The 24,255-nt window shown below is 46.9% G+C and overlaps 1 protein-coding gene across 1 annotated transcript in view; it reads right to left on the bottom strand.

Moving 5' to 3' along the window:
• Nucleotides 1-1,993: 1,993 nt before the first annotated feature.
• The window catches only part of Kiaa1549l (KIAA1549 like), a 266,932-nt gene continuing 244,670 nt past the window's right edge, over nucleotides 1,994-24,255 (bottom strand). Inside the window, exons 21-24 of the mRNA XM_048788211.1 lie at nucleotides 17,924-18,021; nucleotides 15,466-15,614; nucleotides 13,243-13,394; nucleotides 1,994-8,491 (exon numbers count right to left, since the gene is read on the bottom strand). Of these exons, the coding sequence (XP_048644168.1) occupies nucleotides 8,210-8,491; nucleotides 13,243-13,394; nucleotides 15,466-15,614; nucleotides 17,924-18,021 (681 nt within the window). The 3' untranslated portion in view covers nucleotides 1,994-8,209. The remainder of the gene's footprint in view (nucleotides 8,492-13,242; nucleotides 13,395-15,465; nucleotides 15,615-17,923; nucleotides 18,022-24,255) is intronic.

Below are 24,255 nucleotides of genomic sequence, written 5' to 3'. Positions count from 1 at the left end.
ACCCCGTGCCCCCAGTCCAGCTGTTTCCAGGTGTTCCATAGGCAAGACATTTGGTGGCAGCCTTCACTTTTATTTTGGGTCACGTTGCCATTGTAAGGATGCAGCATCAAGGGCGTGACTCCCACAGGCTCCATGGGTGCCTCCAAAGCCTCATTCTCCAGGATCGAGAAGCTGGTGATAGAGTGGACTTCGTGAGAAAAGCAAATTCTGTTACACCTTGAGTGAAGGCCCTTCAGGGTCCAGAGCCTACGAGATCAAATTTGTAGTGAAACTGTCGCCATTAACAAAACTTTATTTCCATTCCAATGAGCCAGATGGCCTCTATCCAAATGTGGATTTGTGCACAGACAAACTCAAACAGTGAGATGTTGAGAAAGCAACTGTGTAAGCCAATACTGGTCCTAACTGTACCTCCAAGAGGTCAGAGAGAGACTCCAGGGCACTTGTCTCCTGGTGTCTTGGTCTATTTGAGCTGCTATACCCAATGCCATAAACAGAGTGGCATAGAAACAATAGAAATTTATTTCTCACAGTTCTGATCTGAAAAATCCAAGATCAAGGCAGCAGCAGATATAGCATCTGGCAAGGTCCTGCTTTCTGATTCACAGGTGGAGGAAGGAGGGCAGGGATCTCTCTGTTTTATAATCTCATCTCCTTAGTTCTCCACCTCCAAATACCCTCGTATCAGGTGTTAGGTCTCAACATGTAAACTGGGGGAGGGGACCCACAAGCACTCAGTCCCTGGCACCCGTTCACTCTCCGGGTACGTTTTGCCGGTGCTTGCTCTTCGCTCGTGCTTTGGTTCCACAGCATATTTTTTCTGGTTCCAGTGGTCAGTGGAGCTCATGAGTCAGATGCATCACTTTGCTCACAGAAGTCCAGAATGGAGGTTGCTGTCCTGTCTCTGGAGGGGACCCAGCAGGGATGAGGGAGATTTCCATGAGCTTTTTCTAGCTCCCTGGGTCTGTGTCTACCTCCCATTCCTGGGCCTACAGAAGGCATCATCCCTTGCTTTCATTTAATCTTTTCATTTGTCCTGAAAGCCAAGAGCCACCAGGGTCCAGGAGGAAGGATAAAGAGGCGTAGCGAGCCCCTGAGTTCCTGGATCACCTGTTCCACCTCCTCTGCAATGGTCCCCATCCTATTGGGGGTTTCACTAAAAGCTTCTCCCTCAGCATTGCCGCGAGGCAGTGGCTTCGGGTTATCTTTTGTGCATATTTGATTCCTCCTTCCACAGGAGCAAAGAGAGGAGTAAGAAGTTGCTCCTTCAGTCTCTTAAGTACGTTTAAAGGACCTAGAGAGCTTCAGCAAGCTGGGGTCTAGTGAGAAGCTGCTGTCCAAGTCTCCTAGATCCTCCAAAGCCCTGAGGTTGTGACTCAACATTAGGCACGGGGACTCCTCAGAAGCTTCCAGAATTGGCTTATCTGTTTTTGTTAAATGAGACAGACTTTCTCTGAGTTTTGACCATTCGGTTTTGACATGTGCTGCTAATGGATTCCATTTCTTGGTATTTCCTAAAGAGAGAATCTGGTTGGGTCTCTCCTGTCCATCAGTGTAAGTCAGAGGGCAGAGCAGGAGGCCTAGACCATGGCCTCTGGGTGAGGCTGAACACAGGCAGGTGTCAGAAGTGCTGGGTTTAGCACAGGGTGTGAATACGTGGTTTGGGGGGTCTGTGTCCTATTCCCTACCCCCACCCCCAGTCTCCTTGGAAGCCACTGACTTTTGCTCTGAGAAGGACATCTGAGCAGACATTGGCTTCGTCCTCCCTGGGGCCCCAGTTGCCTCTCTGGGGCCTGTGAATTGCCAAGGGCACACTTTTGTTTTGGGTCCATGAACTCATGCCCCAAGTGGGATGGCTTCTGGAACCACCGGGGGTCCTCCAGGCCTGCCCCTGCTCTTCAGCACCCGCAAGCAGATCCCATTGTGGGGCTGGGGTGTGAAAGAGATGCCACCTCACCATCTGGAGAAGGTAGAAGGAGAAGCAAGCAGGTGTGGGGTATGAAAGCCTTTGTCATTTTATTTTACAATAAAAAATTCTAACAGCATATGAACACTCTGTTCCCGGCAGAGGCAAAGGACGTACAAAGTTAATTAGAAAGCAAAGCATTAAAATAACAACAGCTACATTCAAAGCTTCTGCTCAGTACTTTGCCCAATGTGTCTAACGTGATTGGAAAGAATCACAGTCTGGGCTCTTCACCCAGAGTGAAAGCACACCTACACGTACTTACACGAACTTACACACCCTCCAACTCCACTCGGGGCTGGCTTTTGTGAGCAATTCCAAACTTAGGAATTTCTTTATTTTTCCTTAAGTCTTGTCATGGAACCCATGATAATAAAAATCCATTCAGTGGTTGGAGGAGCTGAACTATTTTTGCTGGATAAAACTGAACTGTGAAGCTAATACTTTAGTGGGAATTCCTTCAAATATATTTCTCAAACCATTTTCAGATACCTTTTTTTAGGGGGGCGGTACTGAGGGCTGAACTCAGAGGCACTCAATCACTGAGCCACATTCCCCAGCCCTATTTTGTATTTTATTTAAATCAAGATCTCACTGAGTTGCTTAGCACCTCACTGTTGCTGAGGCTGGCTTTGAACTCGTGATTTTCCTGACTCAGTCTCGTGAGCCACCGGGATTACAGGCATGAGCCACTGTACCCAGACATTCTTCAGATACATTATGCTATGGGTTCCTCACAACCAGCACGGGAGGTAGGAAGTACAGATGTTATACCCTTTTGATAGATGAGGAATTAAAGACAAATTCAAAGTGAGTTGCTCGAAGTCTAGAATATTTACATCTCTTTAAAATTCCCAGTCCATTGATACTCCTCTGATTCTCTTGGGTACAAATTTTTTTCTCCACTCAAATTGTGTGGGGGGTGGAGGTGAGTTTAGACAGAAGGAAGAGTTGAGGAAAAGTAAGGCGAGCCCAGGGCTAATTTATGTAAAATACATCAACGGCCTCCCTCCATGATTTACAAAAGTCTATGACCAAGGTCAGAGAATGAAAATAATCAATATCTAGATTTTATTGTATAATGGCTCTCACTAAAGTATGGGTCTGACCTTTGGAGACAAATTCTACCTTACTAAAAATTTCTTTATCTTTAAAACCTGCAGAACCAAAGTGACTCAATATCTCCTAAGAGAATTTGTTTCTGGCACAATTATATTTCCTAAATATTCCTTCTCAGAAACATCCTACATTTTAGTATTTATCAATTAGCATTTTTTTTCCCTCTGTGGTGCTGGGGATTGAACCCAGGGCCTTGTGCATGCAAGGCAAGCACTCTACCAACTGAGCTATATCCCCAGCCCACAATGGTCTCGAATTCTGTAACAGTTCACCTAAGAAATCAAGAGACCTTTCGATTCTCGGGACACTAACTTATTATATCCGGAAGGTCAGAGCCACTATAATATCAGTTTCACTTGAAACCAATTTTGTTTCAAAAGACTCTATTGAGAGGCTCATTGGTTTTCTCATCCATGCAAGTGTGTGGCCATGAGCCACGTTAACAGCACCTGAGCTAAGATCATGCAATTCAATTTACAAGTATTTATTGTCTGCTGAGCAAGACATTGTGCTAACTGGGCCTTGGTCAGAAATCCCTTCTTAGGCCCAGCAGCAGTATTCAGTAACTGGTGTTGGGGTCAGAGGTGCCAGGGCAGTTCAGGCCAGTCTACTAGGGTCCCAAGTGTATGTACTCTCACCTGATAGGCAAGTGAGAATGCTCTTTCTCTCTTTGGCAGCATCCATAGGGATTGCTCTCTGAATACTGCCTTCTCTGTAGCATTCTAGCAGGACTCGTCATTTCCATTTCCCTTAGAAGATCCTGCCCAGTCATACTCCTTCCTTTGGGTACTAATCCTCCCCACCTTCAAACTCCCCCTTGAAAGGGTCAACCCAGGAAGCCATGCTTGTACGACAGGACCTTGACTCCCAGGTCATGGCTGATTGGATAGGCAGGCACCTGACCCCACGGAGGCTCACCCAGAGCCAGATGAACTGGACCAATCAGATTCTTCAGAATTCACCTGCGGGGGGCACAGAGATGCTAGTCAGAGTGGTGGGCTCTGGGAAGGAAGAAAAGGTCAAGTAGTGTGGGTCCTGGGGTGGGTTCGTTAGCTACCTATTTGCTAATGAGTAAGCCACAGGAAGCACGAGATCCGAGCAGATGTGCAGAGAGAAACGGATGAGCTCCATGAGGAGAGACCGTGAAGGAGCAAGAGCGCGCGCCAGGGCGGCTGCCTTCATCCCTTGCCACCAGGGAGCTGCGTTTTGTTTCTGTGAAATGTTCCTGAATTCTTTCAGTCAACCTCCACATTGTGCGAGTGTAAATGGGTTTCTCGTCCTTGCAAAATTCCTTGACCAGAATACCTCTGAGGTTGGACTGAAGGGCAGAATTTAACTTCCAACACATAGACCCCACTCAGTCACTATTCCAAGTCAAATTATTATCCTTCTTTAAAGTCTTTAGCTGTATTTTGTGGGGGAAACTCCAAATTATTTTCTGGTGTGTGGTAGGAGGAATTTAGGGTTAAGTTCAGATCCTGTCATCAAACTTTAAAAATTGCATTCATTGAACATCGAGCACCCGTGTGCTACATAGAAAAAAAGAAGCTCATTTATATGTAATCAGTATTAATCAATATTAAAAATTTTGATCCACTTCTCCAATTTCTATCTTAAATTTAGAAAAGCATTTCTTTCAGAAGGTACTTAGATTCCTCGCCCCTTCTTTTCTACAGGCTCTCTCTCAGAAGAGCTTTTTTTTTTTTTAATCATATATCAAATGATTTCATTTCTTCCATCAAGATTATTCAGAAACTACATGCCCTTTTGCTGGATTTTTAAAATAACAAACGCACAAGATAACTTCTCCCCAGACTAGAGAATTGATTCTTATATAATCCGCCCTTGAAGAGGCAGCTCTTCCCCACAGGTAACAGTTGCTGTCTTGTTATTGCACATGCCTCAGATCACAGGTGCCAGGCCACACCATAGACCTCTGTGTTCCTGCACCTCTGGATTGCCTCCCCAGATGCAGAGTACGGCATCTGCTATCTCACAATGACAAGCTGTCAGTGCTCTCCTGCCTGTGCCAAGATAAGAATTCACACACCCCGTCCCCCCCAGTTCTGAACAAGAGTTGAGGACACCATTTCCTGGATAGGACTCTCTGGGGAAAGCCAAAATGCATTTCTTTTTCATGAATGCAGAAAAACTTGCATCAAAACCAGTGATGAGAAAATGTTTATTAGGCCCCAAAGGTATTGTCCTCTGTACACTGTATCCAAAGTTCCTGACATACTCCACCATATGTTGCCTTGGCAAGAACATTACGGAGTCCCTCATATGACCCTTGTCTATTTTTTAAACTTGCAGGCACAAAGGAATGGGTCGCCGATGTGTGCAGGCAGCATGGAAGATGGAGAGCAAGTTGGATGGTGAATCCTCAGGCTTGGGCTAGATCCTCAGGCCAGTTCCTCCACTCGTCCAGACTTCCTCCTCCAAGTCATGGAGGTCCATTATGGCTTCTGCGTCTGCCTGGAGGATCACGATGAACACTGAGGTCACTGCTGCCTCCTCTAAGCTCTCACGGAATCCTATTTTTACCTCCATGAGGCACTTTTGACTATCTGTCTTTTCTCAGAGTTACCTGTCCAGGCATCTGTCATCTCCATAAGGTTAGGAGACTCTTCAGAGAAAGGACCACATCTTAGTCTCAGAAAACCAAACAATGACTCTGCTTCCCCATTGGTGGGAAAACATGAACAGATTTCTTTTCAATGTAAGTTTTTCCTTTCAAATACTTTTTCTTGAACCCGTGACGTCTGATTTAAGAGAGTGTCTGATATAGCACACTATATTTGAGTTTTCTCAAGCATTTCAAGTAGGGACCACCTATTTCTGCAAAGACTGTGATATCTAGAGCTCCATCCTCTTAGCCATCTGGAGTCACACCACTGCAAACTATAGATTTATGGTCTGTGTGTCACTGAAACATCCAAAGCTCAGACACTGTCTTTTGAAACATGTACATATATTTCAATGACACTGAGGTCTTGAAATTTCATTTTTGCATACAGTATTTCCAGGCATTTACCAAGCAGACAAAGTACTGGGTTAATATCATTGCACTGATGAAATATTGATATTATTGATAAAGCAGGACAATGTAGCTGATTTTATCAGACTCATACCATTTGCATGAAAAGGCTGAGTTTCTTTGGCTCTTTGTTCATTCAAGTGCATTGGATGCCTATTTGGATAGCCTTAGGCATCCTGTGAATCTGTCAGTAAAATCTCGCACTGTCCACAGTGTTCTGCAAGCTGACTTAGGTTTTGGACTACAACAACTGGCCATTGGTAGAAATATACCATATATACACGTGGAAATTACAAAAATACATTTTATTTATAGCTGATTTCTTTTTAAGTAACAAAAAACTAACACTATGAAAGATCAACCAGCATACTAAAAGGACACTAACTAATATCATCCGAACAAGAGTCTTGTTTGGGGAATTCCATGACACATCATCTCTAAACATTCCAGAAAGGGCTATTTGCCATTGGGAAATAAAAACAGCTTCTTGGAAAAGCCTGTGCTTTGACAGCTTGAATATCCCATTCAAATATGGTTCTGTTCCTACTCTTCCTCAGCTTTTCTATTTTCACCTGCTTCTTTCAGTAAAGACCAAAGAAACTCATGAGGACAATGGGAAGTGGGCTCAGAAGGGAATGGGCAAGCTGAAGCTGATGGATCATGGGTAAAGGCAGGACAGGACCTCGTTCTCCAACAGACACCAAGCAAGCTCCCAACACCATACGTGGCTCCCAAAGTCAGGCAGGGAGCCTAGTGCCCCCGGTCCCTCTGTGACCCACAGCCAGTAGCTGTCTTGCTTGCATGACAGGTAATCAGTGGTTGGCACCCAGTGCTGTGGGCAAAGTCTTCCACCCAGAGGTCTGGAGATCAACATCTCCATGCCAGGGAGGGTGACACGGAACGTCCTGGTCACAAGGTAGGACCCCTGTCACTTCAGCAAGTGTCTTCCTACATCCATCAGCTATGGAGAACTGGTGAACTCCACACACTTTGTAAAAGGTTATTTATGTTGAAACTCATATCAACAGATTTCCTATATTTGGAAGCTTCTATAAACAGAGGCCGATTGTGAGGTTACAACTCGAGTTTCTAACAGGAATCAGTGACTATTTCCTTTTGTACCATTCGGCAGCACATGCTGGTCATCGCTGTTGAAGAGATAAGATTTTCTTGGAAAAGTCAATGCATCTATTATCCCCCCCCAAAGACAGAAGCTCTGTTCTTGTGCCACCTTGAAAGCCGGCAAAAGAAAACCCTCCACAAATAATGTTTTTCTTTTGTAGGACCCTAAAAGCTCTTGGCACCAATTCTCTCTTTCCATTAGATCCCAACTTGGAGGGTACTCTATTTCCAAAATGACAACACCTTTTAAAAACTCTGTCAACACAAATCCACCATTCCTGCTCATCTTCTCTCTTTCTCCACCTTTAATTCACAGGGAAGAAAGATATCATGGCTATTTACAGGCATAGCCACTGGTACTGATTTTCATCCAATTCATTTGACTTTGAATCTGAGCCTTTAAAAGCAAAGGGACTCAAGTTTCTTGGCTGGAGTCAGTGTCTCCCTTACAGGCTAGAGATGACGTTAGTGATCATGGTCGTGGCTGAATGAGAGAGTACGGGCTGGTGCTTAATTCACACTCCTACGTTGCCTTTAACACGGAAAGAGTTAACATGCAGAGGTCACCGAAGATAGAGCTGTGTTCTCCCCCTTCTGGTGATTTATTAAAATGTAGCATTGGACAGGAATCTGTACATTAGCTAGTGCCTCTTGTGACTAAGGCTCCTTAGGGAAATACACCCTAAGGATGATTCAAACACTCGGCATAACAGAGTATCACTCACATGGTCCCAAGCAGGGACATCTTGACCCACCGTCAGTTGCACAAACCAAGAATCTAGTCGTTCATGAAAGTCCTCTGTTTCTCAGAAGCCCCCCTGTTCACCTTTTCTGTTCACCTTTTCTGAAACTGAGGGTGAGATTCACCCATTGTCTATGTCTCAAGTCCCCACACTTCGGGTGTGAGTGACCCAAAGCCTGCTTCCTTGGAGTCTAGAAGTGCAGAGTCCCACGGGGCTAAGGCATTAGACCTGGAACTCAAACATGTCCGTCTGCTTCTTGGCCAGCTTGGCCACCTCCTCCCGGATGGCCTTCACCAGGGCCGCGGTGGAGATGTTGGTCAGGGGGGTGTCAGGTGGGTCGTTCTCTGCCAGGCTCTGCTGCGAGGCCGCTGCGGAGGCCACGGGGGCCTGCTCCAGGCTGGGGTGCAGGTTGGTGGGCTGGCTGTACTGGCGAGGAAGCCTGGAGGGTGAGCTCTGCTGGTACCGGGACCGGGGGTAGGCCTCGATGTACCCAGGGAGGGGGACCTGTGGAGGACGTTGGGAGAGAAGAGAAGGGCCTGGGATTAGGAGGGAGCTCAAGTCACAGGACACACTGGGTACTGGTAGCAGGAGGGGACTGAGGACAAGGAAAGGCGTTTAAAAGAAAACAGAAAATGGAAGCCAAGTACCACTGTACGGATGCAAGATCTAGAATGCGTTTAGAAAACAGGTCATTTGGACTCACTGAATATGCTGGTTGGATGAATTAAATAGGTGTTTTAAATCTTGCTGAAAACATTAGGAATATATCTGAGTCTACGTCTGAACCTCCTGGCTTCCTTATTAATTGAAGTATAATCCAGTCACTAGAACTATTGCTTGGGAGTGCAGGGGTTTCTTCTCTATAATAGCTACAAATCCTGGAACCCTGTGCCAAGGGATCTCCACACATTATCTCATTTAATTCTCTGCAGCAGCCCAGGAGGTCGGTACTGTTATCCTTATTTAACAGGTGAGAATACCGAAGCAAAGCGTGCCCCTGGGTTTCAAGTGGCAAAAGCCAGCAAGCCGCTGGGACATGCTTTGCACAGCCGCATCTGGCTCCAAGGGCTAGGAATTAAACCCTGCACTATAGTGCCTAGGATCCAGGATATGATCTAGTTTCCTGAAAAAAAAATGTTCTCTTTTCATTTAAAAATGAAAGACACACTGTACTATACATAAATACATGGAAACTCTTAGGAATAAGGACAAGGCAAGGACATGGAATTCAGAAGTGACTCTTCCACAGAAAGGGTGCCACAGTTGGAGATGTTGTTCTAGGCTAGTCCACAGAGACCTTCATGTTCCATAATGCTGGCTGGATCACTGCAGAATGAGTGACACTGCTGCCACAGCACAGGGTGCTGTTGGGAAGGGGGCATGTGTGGGCAGCTCTCTGGGAGAGACCGCAGGGGTCAGTCTACTTCCAGGAAGATGGAACAGGGAAAAGCAAGTTCAAAGGCATGGGGGTGGGGAGGGGTGCAGGGAAGTCAATGACCCCAGGGAGGTGCAGGTCCAAAAGCCCATGAATGCCAGACCATGACATTGAGCTTCCTGGTCCTTCTACCTATTTTCTGTATCACACTTCTGAGGAACACAACCCGTTCCCATTTGTAACAGACATGCTCTTCTGGGCGCTGGGTAAAGATGGAGCCGATGGCTGCCTTAGTCTGTTTGGCTGTTATAACAAAATCTCACAAACAGAAGTGTCTAGAAACAACAGAAACTTATTTCTCACAGTTCTGAAGGCTGGAAAGTGCAAGAGCTAGGCACTGGCAGATTCCATGTCTGGAGAGGGCTGCTTCCTGGGTCATAGACAACGATCTTTTCACTTTCACATGGCAGAGGGTGAGGGATCTCTCTTATAATCCCCTTCACATGGGCTCCACCCTTGTGATCTCATCACCCCCTGTCTCACCTCTTTATCACCTTGGGGTGATAGGATTCAACTTTTGAATTCGAAGAAGAGGACACAGACTTTCAGACCATAGCAATGGGGTTGGGTGATGAATCAGAAATTTTGGATGAGGGAATATATGGTGGGAAAGCAGCGCCCTCTCTTCCCTGCTGGAAGTTCTGATGACCCCTACCGAGAAGGCCAGCTTCTAAGATGCACAGCTGACCCTGGCATGGAAACCACGGCTGGGTGTCAGGCAGAGGGGGAGTCTGTGCTTTGGAAAGGACACTCTGGGGAGGATCTGCTGGGGATGATGCGTTCTGGGGCTACTCGGTAGTCCAGGATGCAAGCAGGATCAATATCCTAAGTTTGCGTTTGGGGCTTTAACTTCCCCACGAGACCTAACAAAGAAATACAGAGGAGTAAATAGGTGGCAATGGCAGGTGTCTTTATGTAGCACTTGTAAGTTTCTCTATTTCGTAGAGGAAAACCAGAGTTGGACTGTCAGAGTCCTTGGGCCACAAGAGCTAGGAATGCACAGGTGACCAGGAACCAAGGCCAGGGCACGGGAAGCACATTTCAGATCTCAGCTCAAATTTCCTTGCTCTTGGGGACCTTTACCAGGCTGACATTAGTCCAGGCCCCTGTTAGGTGTTTCCTGCAGTTTCTCTACTGTGACAGTCATCCCTCCTGATGCCATTGCCTGTCACAGGTCATCAACTTTGTGAAGGCAAGATGTGGCCTCGCTTACTCACTGCTGCACCCTAGTGGTCATAATTTGCACATCACACAGCAGCGGGTCCCCTGGTGCCTGGGCTTAATCACTGAAGGATGACGAGCAGATGTCAAGTGGTGGAGAAGGAAGCGGCCACATCCCCTCGTCCTCATTTTAAATTCAGCTAACTGCACATGCTGGTGTGAAAAGAGTCAATGTCCGACTCTTGAGACCCCTTTCTCTGTGGCATCAAGACCTGGTGGCTGGGACAAGCTAGGGACACCTGAGTCTACTGGGGTGGCCTTAGTAATATCCAGAAGCAGGGAAGATGATAGAATATACAGGCTGGTGCTTTGGGGATGCTTTTCCTTCTCACACTGGTGTGGAGGGTGTGATCAACCCTCCCCCAAGGGAGTATCTTTCTTAAGCTGACAACTGGTCCCTCTGATCTTCCTGCATGATTTCTCACGGGCTCTCAATCTTGTCCTGCCCAGCTTGCTCCAAGCTCCGGGCACACTTCCCTGCTTTGCAGGTGGTAACTGGGCTCCAAGAAAGACCATTTAGGCTGCAGCATCATCTTCTCTCCATTAGAAGCAACTGGTAGGAAATTCATTCTCTTTCACACTGAGGGGGATGTGCCCAGAACGATCCAGTCATTCTGTCAGGAAGGTCAGGTTTCCATTTACTGGGCTCCTTTCCTTCAACTCTAAGGAACATCTAAGGAACTCTAAGCATCTGAACATAGCTACAAGCCTAGCTAAGTTCTCATTTGAAAGTGTCTTGAGAGCAAGGTCAAGGATTTGGAAAATACTTCCTTTTACCAATTCTCTCATAGCACCCAGTGTTAACATTGCACACGGCCAGTGAGCTGTCAAAGCTGTGGGCTTACTGCTGGTTTGTACAACTTACCTACTTTCTGAAGGTATTACATTATTTTGTAGACTTTTAAGTCTATTTTATGGAGTCAAATAAGCTCTGAACCAATAAAATCATAGCCAGTGATGTCAGAAAAGCAGAGAATGAAAAAAGTACGGGGGTGGGGGGGCAAGCCCCCTAACAACCAAAATAGATGCTATAAAGTTCCACAGTAAGATTCACAGACGTAGCAGCAGGAACTCCCTCTAGATCCTCTCTTAGAGCTTATTTACTCCAACTTTATAAACAATTATAATGAGCTCAGACATGCTTCATTTGCAGAGAATAGCACATTAGGAAAAACACATTCAAGAATCCGTATTACTGGAAGTGGGGACATTGACACCAATATAAAGTGCCAGCTGGGAACAAGATCAGGCAAAGAAGAACCATATTGAGCCACAGCAATAACCCCCCAAATTGGAGTAGTTTGGAGATACTTGACTTAGGGGCAATAATCCTACCAACCATTAGAGCTCATCCTACAAATGTTCTCTTGGTATAGTGAGGCCAAACGATGCTGAATGGTTCACAGAAGACAAACGAAATTATGTCACGTCCTCTTTTAAAGAAGGGGGAAGAATAGGATTCATTTCCGAAATATCATGCAAGATGGCATACAGTTTTCAATGTTTTGGAAATCAAAGGAGTTAGCTTTGGTCAACAGGAAAGTGAATGCATGTAGGTGCTGTCATTTAAATGTCATATCACTGTAGGGAGGATAGACACTAATGCTGAGTTGGAGCTGTAGGAGGAGAGTCTGGACTCTAGGGAGAAGGTGAGCCAGACCCTGGTGTCAGGGTGTTTCCTAACTCTAGGATTAACTCCAAATGCTGAGACCAACCTAAAATGACCTAGAGCACCAGGGAACCACCAGGCTCAGCCTGCCTTTCTCATCCACAGTAAGCAGTGTCACCCAGGGACTAGATGACCCACTCCAAAGGCCACCACTAGGCTTTTTTTACCCCCTCATAGAAGCCCCCTTGCAGGTGACCCAGAAGGCAGGTTTGGGCTTGAATACCAGGTAGGTACAGACAGTGCCATATACTCCTACTTGTAATGAAGGAAGAAACCAAAGGATCAGGACAAGCCAGTCCTTGGCTGGAAGTCAGGCAGGAAGTCTTAGGATTTATATACAAGGTAATTTCAGTCTTGGGTTTCTAATGCTTCATTTGCTGGCCTTGGATCTAAAATGTTATCAACTCTGACAGCTAAAAGAAACAAGTTTAATGAGTACTTTGGAGTCATACAGGTGCAGGTATAAATTCTGACGTTGGCACCTTACTCACTGTGTAGGTATTAGACAAGTCACACCAGCTGACTGGGCCTCAGTTTCCTCATCTGCAAAATGGGAGTAATCATGGGACCAATAATACCTACCTGATAGGGTTTTTGTGAAGATTAAATAAGATTCTATACATATGACATCTAACATGGTGTCTGGCACATAGAAAATACTCAACCCACGGTAGCTATGATTATAAAAATTCACTTGATTAAGGTCTCTTGCTAGGAGGTAGAATCTGTGGTGGAAACAGGTCTCAAGTTCCTGTGCCCAAGGACACCCTGTCTTACCTCACTGTGTCTGTTAAACGACTGGCTGGGCCATCTGGTTAGTGTGGGGGGTGCTGAGATAAGCCAGATCTGGGGCTCAGGCTTTTACTCCAGCATCTCCTGAAAGTGTGCCCAGCCGGTGAAGTTTTATGAGGGCATCAGCAGGGGTCTCACCGAATCGGCCCACTGGCTTGGGAGCTCGTTCTCTCCCGCGTAGGACATCCAGGCTGGGCTCCTGTAGGACGAGGGAGGTGTGGGGATGAAGTAGCCAGTGAAACCAGGTCTGTTGGCAGCTGGGATGGCGAACACTGCCGGCACCGTGTTACCTGGCGTGGAAGAGGTGGGGGGAGAGCAGATCAGGAGAGGCTGGATGCTGGGATCCAGCGCTGCCCAGAGCCCAAGAAAGCCAGCTTCACAGGACGCCTGGCTGTCAGCTGGGCTTGAGGCCTTGTTAGATCAGATCTGACTGAGTGGCACTTGTTCTGGGCTGTGACGCTGGTGCAGCTCTATGTAAGGTACAGTGATCCCCGGCTGTGATGGCCGAGGCTCCAGGGAATGTAGTAGCAGGGACGAGTGTGGGCCAGAGGAGTGGGAACCAGGCCTTCCTTCTTTGTAGAACCCGGCTCCTTTTTAATATTTTATTTAGAGACACTGTGCAGAGCAACAGGGGGTGCCATGCTCAGGGAACCTGGCCTAGAGGCCAAATAGGGGCTAAATCCAGCCTGTGCCCTTTTGCCAGGTGTGGGGTCTGCACTCTCCTGGGGGAAGGACAGACTTTTGCTGGGTTCTGGACTTTTCCCACCTTCCCAACCCCTGAAGAGGGAGTGGTAGGCCCAACTGGCAGCCATGGGGCCTGCATCAGCTCAGACTGGAGGAAGCTGGGGAGCCAGGGGGGACTCTGGCATGGGCCCTAGCTACAGAATGAGAGGAAAACATTCTGGAGATGGGGTTCAGGGAAAGCAGGAAACCTCCTCCTGCAAGCCCAACCCCGGTCACCTGCAGTAGGGGAGGGCAACCTCTGCTGTAACTGACAGGCTCTCTAAGCTTTAATGGCCAAACTCTCCCATTGAGCCCTTACAACTTCCTACTCCCCAACCCAACACCCCTGACCTGCTGGCAAGAGGAAATGACACCCCAGTGTCTGGGTGATTTCCTCCCAAGAGGATGCATGTTTGGGGATTTATGTTGTTGTTGTCAGGTTATTTATTTATTTATTTGTTTTGGTATGAGGAATTGAACCCAGGGGTGCTTAACCGCTGAGCCACATCCCCCAGCCCTTTTTAAAATTATTTTATTTGAGACAGAGTCTTGCTAAGTTGCTGAGGATGGCTTTGAACTCAGGATCCTCCTGCCTCAGCCTCCCCAGAGGCTGGAAGAATGCATGCTTTTAAAGGTCCAAGAAAAAAAAAAATTGAAAGGAATGGACTTCACTGGTAGAATTCCTGAATGCTGTGAAAGCCTTATTAAATGTTGTCAAATGGGTGTTTGCAGTTTTAGTCTAAAAGGTATGGTTTGAGTGAATTAAAACACTAACTACATCATATACAAACCTGATGTTCCATTTGGACTTTATTTGTCATAGTGAAAAACTGGAAACAACACTTAATGTCCATCGAGAGGGAAAGGCCGGATTGTGGCGTATCATACACAGAACATCATATGGCAGTTTAAATGAATAAGCTAGTTAGTATGTAGGTAGCAATCTGGAAAAATCTTGCAAACAATGTTGAATCAAGAAAACAAAGTGCAAAAGGAAATGTATAGCATATCACTTATGTAAATTTAAAATGCATGACATGAATACATACTGTTATATAGACTTGCATTTGGCAAAAGATTAAAACCCACTACTCATGGTCTGTGAATATCTTGGGTAAAGGGAATTAAGAAAGGGGTGGATAGCTGTAAGCATAAATCTAATTTACTTTTTTCCTTTCTTCCTTCCTTCAATACTGGGGATTGGACCTAGGTGTGTTCTATCACTGAGCTGCATCCACAGCCCTTTTTAGTTTTCGTGGCAGGATTTTGTTAAGTTCCTGAGACTGGCCTCCAAGTTGTGAGTCTCCTGCCTCAGTGTCCCCAGGTAACGGGGATCACAGGTGTGCACCACTGTGCCCAGCTGTAATGCTTTAAACGAAACCACTCACAGAACTGGAAAAATGTCAACTTACACTCTGATTTCAGCAAAACTTGGTGTTTTGTACAGTTTCAGATCTTTTAAGAAATAAAATCAGTAGCTCTTCTAGTCGGGATTGTGAAGTCATGAGGGGACTCAGAAATGTGGAAGCCCTGGTTCCCGAGGGTGGCAGGTGGAAGGCGGAGTAGATTTGGGGGCCAGGATACGGAGGGGCTCTGCAGTAGGGACCAGGACCCTGGGGCTTTCCTCCTCCTGCTCACCTGAGTAATTTAAAGCAGACTGATCCAACTGTGTCACGGACACGGGGCCTCTGGACACCTGTGCAAACGAGGCGCTGTCCTGCAGCTGGGCTGGCTCAGGACCTGCGGACTCGGCCATTCGGGTCTTGCTGCCGATGTCTGAGGTGGACCTGGGTAGGGCAGAGGGGCTCTGTTAGCATGGTCCCCAGACCTCAGGGGGCAGGGGGCAGCATCCCTAATACCTTTGGTAGGAGGCTATGACCTCCAAGCCCCACAGGGGTGGAATCTTGGGGACTAGATTTATAGGAGAAGCTCAGACTTGTAGGAGCCATAGGGTGACCAGAGCTGGAGTACCTTTTACAAGTTCAAGGTCAGTTCTTCCCTAATGTGGCTCTTGTGCCTCTGGGCAGGAGAACATTTAATTTCCGGAAAAGAAGCAAAGCAATTAGCACTGGGTGTTAGCTGGGGTTGGTCAACTTAGGAGGTGATGACATCATTGGCAGCCAATGAGAAGGCTCCATCTAGAATGTGGGGGTGAGGAGGGGGGCTTCCCTTCACTGACACTAGCACAGGTGACCAGGTCGGTGACTGCAGGGCCACATTTGCTACGACTGGCAGGAAGTGGGAAGCCCAAGACACTGTGAAGTTCAGGCTGCTCTCAGGAGCAAGGAAACAGCACTTTGTGAACATTATGAATAAAAGAACCTCCCCTCTATATTTTGATCCCACAGACAATCAGAGAATCAGGTCTACATCTTATTTCAGTAGGCAAATAAGAGTGGCAGCCCGGCGGAGGGGGACACAGACGTCCCTCCAGCTACAGAGGGTGCATCCTCAAGGCGACTTTCCTCATCAGCAACCTGTCACAGAAGGGACTTTGGGCTCCTCTACAGTTAAATGGGAAGGAGGGAGAGGCGGCTACAGCCAGTGGCAGGCTGCCAGCCCACAGGGCTACCCGTGCAGACAGAGGAGGGGCTGTCACAGTAAGAGCAGAGAAGAGCCACCGCAGGGAGAAGACAGGAGGCAGGTCTGGGTTCGCCTCTTCTCTAAGCCTGTTTCCTTTTTGTAAAATGAAAGGGGTGGACAACTCTGTTTCGAATGTTCTTCCTGATCTAATTCTCTGGGTTTCTGGCCTCCTGACATTTGGCAAGGATGGCAAATGGTGCAAAAGGGTGAGGGAGGAGATGGTGGTGGAAAGAAGGACGAAGAAACAGACGTTGGCCATGGCACAGATGGTGACATCAAGGCCCTCTAACCCAGAGCTCCCAGGATAACAGAGAAGCCCCCTCCTGTTCCCCAGGAGGGTTAGATGTGGGGGTTGCAATGATCTGATATCCACCAGGGTGGGTGGTCGTGGCTCAGACCTCCCTCTGGCCTCCCTCCCTCCCCTGGGCTCCCACATGCTGTTCCAGACTTCTGCTGCTATTTCCAAAGTCCCATCCTCGGAAAATTACTGGGTTCTGCTCCATACACTCTGCTGAGACCCCCTTCTGAGAATTCCAGGGCTTTTGAAATCGCGTAGGCCATTACAGGGTCCAGAGAGGCAAGGCAACTTGCCTGGGGATACACAGCGTATTCCTGGTAGATCAGGGACTGGAACCCTGCTCAGCTGCTCCCCACCCCACCCTGGTCTCCACTGGCACCCAGGGGTGGCGTCTATACAGCTCCACATTCAAAACCACTGGAACTGAGTCGGGATTTTTTTTGGGAGCCACTCCTATTTTCTTCAGTATTTTCAGAGTCTAGGCCTGTGGTCCACAGACGAGTGTTACTAGTGTGTTGGGGGTTAGGCTGAGGAGGGAGGCCCAGGGAAGTGGCCCGTGGGTACCCCCCAGGGCAGAACTCTGGACAGCGGGATTATCCCAATCTTTCCTAGTACTCATGGCTTTTATATTTCTTGTCCATATTTATTAAAAATGAGTGCTTCTTATATCATTACAGAGCACAGAAAAGGTTGAACACATGCCTCATACGATCCGAGTTCCTATGTTTTCAGCTCCATCCTCTTAGACATCAGGAGTTGGGGGTGGGTATTCAGAGGCACTCTTCCCTAGCCTCTCAGACACCACACTTAAGTGCAGAGCAGCCACTGAGTGTCAACATGGCTGCAGGAGGCATTCGGACTTGTAGCAGCCACTGTGGCAGCCTGTGTTGGAGTCATTTTTAGATGTTCAAGGTCAGGGTCTGGGCTTTCAAGGTATGGGGCAGTTGACCTTGTGGTTTTTTTTTTTTTTTTTTTTTTGTGTGTGTGTGTGTTTGTAGATTAGGAAGGACTTTCTATTCAGGATATTTAGGAAGTCCCGAGAGTTGGTCCACCGACCCTCCCCGGGCCCCACTTGGGGTGCCACAGATACACAGGTGTCTGAACAGGTGGGTGCCTTAAAAGGCGCAGAACAGGAAAGACATTTCCTAGTGCTGCTGTCCACAGACCACACCTTTCCCAAATATTCCAAACAAAGCAAAGAAAGGAACGTGTTACCGCCTGAGAGAAGCAACAGCCACCGGGCCAGTCCGGGGAGGTACAGGTGGAGGGGGAGAGCCCATGACCATCTCAGGAAGCTGGGAAAACCTGTAGGCCTGTGGGAGAGACACAAATGGAGCAAGATCTGTTAAAACCCAGCGTCAGTCGGCACGCAGGGTCCACCTAAGTAAGGAGGAAGTGAGGCTCCAAGGGCCTGACATTCCTTCCTCCCTGAACCCCCTCCCCTACCTCTCCTGTCTCATCTCTCACCACCCTCTCCTTGCTCGGGCCACCGTCTTCAAGAGCCCTTCAGTGTTCCCAGAACATAGCCAAGCTCTTAGCTCTGAGCTACCTTAGCCAAGCTCCTTCCTGCCTTGGGCTTTGCTCCATGCTGTTCCTTCTACTGAGGATACTTATCTCTCAGTTCTGCCCCTGGAGAAGGTCTTTCATTTTGGGAAAGACCGCTTTCTGGTATTGTAATGTTGCTTGGTTATTTATTACCTGACACTGGCTCGATTGTAACCTAAAGGCTACAAGGGCAAGGGCTTTGTTGTCAGTAACATCTGTGTGCCTGGAACAGTGCTTGGTATACATCAGGCATTAAGTATTGGATGAATGAATATGATTGACTTTCTTCTGAAAGGCAGGTTTAGCAAGGGAAAGGAAATGGGTTTGGGGTCAGGAGGGATGTGTGGAGGTTCTGATAACTAGATTTTATTAGATCCATCTATAGGCAAATCAGGTGAACTTCTCTGGACTCCTGTATCCTCTTCAGAAGTGGGGACACTGATGCTCTACCCAGAGAGCAACTAAGAAGATAGGCAAGTGAGCATTTGTGCAAGGATTTTTCAATCTATAAAGTGCTATTCAAGGATAAGGGATTGAAACTCTTACCAAAGTAATGACTTTCATCCAAACTTGAGGGGATAAAAGAAAGATAGGTAGAGATGGACAAAATCAGAAAGAGTCAGGCCGCCGCTTCCTTTAGCAAGAGAAAAATATAGAAAAGCTCTCTGGGAAGACAAAGCTTAAGTAGTGCTTCTCATCTATGTCTTTCTTCAGGCATCTTGCCTACCACAGCTCTCAAAGAACAGGATGACAGGACTTGAAACCTGAAAGCATCAGCATCAAAAGCTGCAGCACTGGGAATCCACAGCAGGATTCTTTAAGCTGAATGAGGTCTTCCCCCTCCAGCATTATGGCAGTCTACCCACCTGGAAGGGCCACGCCAGGCAGAAGCAATGAGGCTCTAGGCAACGTGTACTTTTAAATGCACTGTGAAAACTGCAAGCTGTGAGCAAAGTCTTCAACAATACCTCCTCTGTCTACCTCCTTCCCCAAACACCTCAGCAAACTAAAACAAAACCAGGAGCTGAAACTAGAGGTGGAAAAAAGTAGTAAGCAAATATAAAAGGTGGGATTACCCAGACTATAAATGCCACTCTGATAATCGATTAAGAGATCAAGCCTTGGAACTGGGGACACTAAGGTTCAGTCTTGGTACTTTGGCAAGTAGAAGCGATCGTAAGTCCTTTTTGAAGTGTCTCAAAGTAGGTTCTCAGGATTAGTACAGATTAAGATGAAGCAAAGAGGAGGTCATAATCCAAGACCATAAAACAAACCAGGAGAGAAAAATGAAAGACTGTAGGGAAAAAATACCCAGATGTACAGAGTCTGAAGTTTCCAGATACAAAACAAGGAATAAAAATGTAAGGTATGTTTTTAAACAAATAATTGATCAGAGAGATGCTATCAGGAAAGATCCAGCATCCATGAGAAACAACTTTCAACTGGGTGCGGTGGCACACGCCTGTAATCCCAGGCAGGAGGATCGCAAGTTCAAAGCCAGCCTCAGCAAGACCCTATGTCTAAATAAAATATAAAAAAGGGCTGGGGGTGTGGTTTGGTGGTTAAGGCCCCTGGGTTCAATCCCCAGTACAAAAAGCAAAAACAAAAACACCTCCAAACCTCTCAGAAGTGATTATTGAGATAAAATATTCAATGTAGGGGAATTAAATAATAGATTAACATGGCTGAAGAGAGAATTAACAAATCTGAAAATAGAATTGTGGAAATTACTAAAAATTAAGCACAAAGAGACAGAGATAGAAAATATAAAAGATACAGAGGATAGAATGAACAGATCTAAGATGCAAATAGTTAAAGTCCTGAAGGACAAAAGTGGGAGACTGAAGGACAGGCAATATTTGAAAAAGCCATGGCTCAGAATTTTCCAGAATTTATTAAATAAATAAGTTAACACTTTCAGGAAGCACAATTATATCTCAAGCAGCATAAGCAAATTCAAACAGAACATACATCTGACTACATTGTAGTGAAGTGGTAGAATACTAAAGGCCAAGAGAAGATCTTAAAAGTAGACAGAGAGAAAAGGCATCCCACCCACAAAGAGATGGCAACAAGGCTGACAGATGCCTTCTCATTTGCACTCAGAAGACATGAAAGGCAAAAGCGCTCAGAGAAAATCATTGTCGACCTTGAAGTGTATCAGCAATACAACTTTTCAGTAGAAGAACAAAAGAAAACATATGCCCAGATCTGGAAGCACTGACTGAATCAATATGGAGAGCTATATTACTGAGCTGCATTTCCCTTTTTTTTTTTTTTTTTTTGAGGATCAGTTAGCTATGTATGCAAAGGCCGATATCTGGGGAACTGTAACTTGCCTCTCCACTAGACAGATGTGTCCATCTCCTCAGGGTACCCCTTCATTACTAAAGTGCCTCGCACCTGGTGGTGCTAAGTTACTGTTTTCTGAATGCTGCTGAGTGAACCACGAATAAGAAGATCCAGGCTCTCATCTTGATTTAGCCATTCACTTTCTAAGAAAAGGTCACTCCTTCTCTCTATACCTTGTCTCTCTGTTGTTTCGTTTTGTTTTCCTTATGAAATAGGTATTGGCCTCGCTCGTGGTCTTCCAAACCTATCTTCAGTCGCAAAACCATCCTGGAAGACCCTGATACAGAATGAAAGCAGAGCTTTTCTGGCTGCTGTTGGGAGGATGTTCCCTGGTGAATCTGACCCTTCACTTACTTTCATGGTGCTCCCTGGGGGGCCTCCCTGAACCCTAAAGTTACTCAGACAGTTTCAAAAGCATTCTTCTGGATGCCCTTCAAGTTCTACGTTCCGTAATTATCAATAAACTGACAGGTGAGGTGTTCCCTTCCCGAAATAGAGAAAGGGGCTCCCATCCTCTCTCCTCTCTTCTGGCCTTGCTGTGCTGCTCAGCAGGGGAGGCAGACAACCTATTTTTATCCCTGGTTCTTGGAAGGTTTATTCTGCAGTCAACATGATTTCCCAGCCAAGAAAAAGCTTCCTCTGCTTGTCTGTCCTATAGCAGATTAAAAGTTCTGAACCTCTGACTAGCACCAAGGGAGTGCTCTCCAAGGGAGATTTTTGCAGGAGGAAAGCAGGACATCAGACTGTCACCTTGAGGCTGTATCCTTGGCCCTTGGAGCAGCCTGGCGGGGGGTTGGGAACATAAAAACCAGAGATGCAGCCCATGCCACGTGCTCACAGCCTGGGGAATCCTCTTTATTGGGTCTTCCTACCCCCACCCCATCCCCCCCCCCCCCCCGTGTGCAGGCTCCCTGTGATTCAAGTCCTCTCTCCTCTGTACTCAGGCTCCCTTCCTCAGGTACTTGGAATCTAGCTTCTTGTTGGCTGCTTTGGGACTAGGACCCCACTGGAAGCCATTACTCAAAACGATTGCCAGGTTCCAAGTTCTCTGTTCCATGACAGTGGCTGCTCAAGGACACCATCTTTTGGGATCCTTGCCTCTGACCAGCATAAAGACCAGACTCAGGTTGGAAGGCAGTCTTTGGAAATGGGTCTTCAAGGATGTAGGTGTCTGGGTGTGACTAGAATCCAGCAATCGAAGGAAGGAAGGTGACCAGTCTGTTCAAAGTCCCAGGCCTGACTATGCTGGAGTAGAGGGTGACAGGAGTAGATCAGAACCATCTTCTCTAGTGATCTCAATGGAGAGGGAGCCCAGGCAAGACCCACTGTGTCCTCCTTGTGAATGTGCATCCACCCAGGAGGAGGGGTCTGTAGATAGAAACTTTAAGGGACGCACTTCAGGGGTGAGGCTGAAGGGCAGCTTGCCATTGAAGGAACAAGCTAAGGGATTTTTGGCTTTTGGTGGATGAAAGTAGACCCACAGGCCAAAGCCAACCCACCTTCATGAGAAGCAGTATTAGTCAGCTTTCTGTTACTATAACAAATACCTGAGATAATCAACTTATAAAAAGAAAAGGTTATTTTTGCTCACAGTTTGGGGGATTTCAGTCTATAATTAGCCCTGGTGCTTTAGGCCTATGGTAGCACATCATGACAGAATAAATGCTCACCTCATGACCAGGAATTGAAAGAGAAGAAGACTGGGATCCCCCATACCCTTCAAGGTCATACCTCCAGCAACTTGAAGACCTCCCATTAGGCCCCACCTCTTAAAGGTACCACCACTTCCCAATAGCACCACGTATGGGCACCAAACTATTAACACATGGGCCAGATTCAAACTATAGTAGAAGCCCTTGTTTGATGCCAGCAAGTTAGCCCCAGGTTGGAGTGGATGCTCCAGTCTTTCCATAGCCATGGCTACACTGGGCTTCACAGCAGTGTGCTGATCCCAAGTGTGCTGCTCCAGGCAGAATAACATCCACCTTGTTCAATTCCATCTATAAGTAACTTCATATCCTGGTTACAGGGGTACAATCTTCTAGAAAAACAGTTCTTATTTAATTGAAAGCAGGGGCTTGGTAATTAAAGTCTTAACTCCAAGGTGGAGAAAACAAACAAACCCAGTGCTTACCTTGACAGCGACCCAAGAGCTACTGATGGAGCATTATCTGAGGTTTCTGAGGCCTCAGGGATCAAAGAAGGTTCAAGTTGGGAAGAGAACAGGAGACACTGAGACCTCTTACCTTAACAGATGGGGATATGAAAGCTCAGAGAGGTCAACTGACCTGTTCAAAATCATGCTGTCAGTTAAGGGTGCTGTCTTGAAAGTCTGAGCTCAGGGTTCCGCGAGGCAAAGGCCGTGGGTTTTGGTATCAGACACATCTGGGACTGAATCTTGACTTTGGTCCTTTCCAGCTACTCGGTTTCAAGCAACTTAACTTCCTGTACCTACTTTCTTTTTTTAAAAAAAAATACATTTTTTTAGTTGTAGGTGGATATTTTATTTATTTTATTTTGGTGCTGAGGGTCAAACCCAGGGCCTCACACATGCGAGACAAGTGCTCTACTACTGAGCCTCAGCCCCTGTGCCTGCTTTCTTATTAGTCGAAGTAACAGCATCATATCTGGATTTCAAAGTTGTTTTAAAGAATGGATTTATATCTTAATGCCATATTTAGCACACACTAGGTACTCACTACAAGCTATCCCTTCTTTCTGAGACAGAATAATATTCTGATAAAATTAAGATTTCATTTTTTCTTCCATGGTTCTTCAATTCTAGGAGCCTTTCTCTGTTCCGAGCAACTGGGACATCCCACCTTTCTGCCCCAGGGAGGGAAGATCATAGCAAAATGAAGTTGGCCAAGGGTCGATTCTCACTGGAGCTCACAAGTCAAACCTGCTAAACTGAGAGAACCTAGGATTTTGACTCTCAAGAACTTAAGTCCGAAACCACTCAGGGTTTAAGATTGATGCCATAAAAAGAGATCTGGAAGAAGTAAGGGACATTTGGACTATTCTGCCCCTGTGTTTGGGAAACACCCTCCAGATGGGAAGAAGAGGAGAGTTGGGGGGTGGGCCACAGAGCCAAGATGCCGAAGGGTCTGGAAAAGTGGCCACGTCCTGCCTCACACCCTGAGGAAGAGGTAGAGGAGAGATTTAGGGAATGTGCTGACAAGGACCCGTGCCCACCTCTGGAAAGCCCAGGAATCCGCAACAGCACAGGATTGTCCCCAACCCCTCCACACACAGGGTGAAGGACAGAAGGGCAGGCTGTTCAGGAGCCTGTGAGAGGGCCTGAGGCAGTGCCATGCCTGGTGCCAGAGAGGGGAGAGGGAAAGGAAAGGTGGGTCTCTCAGGGGAACGAGGAAGAAGAGGAGGAGGAAGGGTGGGGGAGAAAGGGAGACAGGGGGAGGTGGGGAGGGGAGGGGGAGAGAGGAGACCCAGGGCTAGCAGGCAAGCAAAGCAAGGGAGGAGTCTGGCAAGAATTCAGGATCAGGAGGATGAGGGTCCAGCTGTCCTCTGCCAGGACTAACAGCACAAGGATTTTTCCAGGGATGCCAACCAGAGGGGTTAGATGAGGAAAACTGGGACCAGGCACTACAGCCTCCTTCTACCCCACCCCCACGCTTTGCACATGTAGGTCC

This window comes from Marmota marmota, unplaced genomic scaffold (assembly GCF_001458135.2).
Source record: "Marmota marmota marmota unplaced genomic scaffold, marMar, whole genome shotgun sequence".
NCBI lineage: Eukaryota > Metazoa > Chordata > Mammalia > Rodentia > Sciuridae > Marmota > Marmota marmota.
This window is presented reverse-complemented; position numbering and strand designations above follow the sequence as displayed.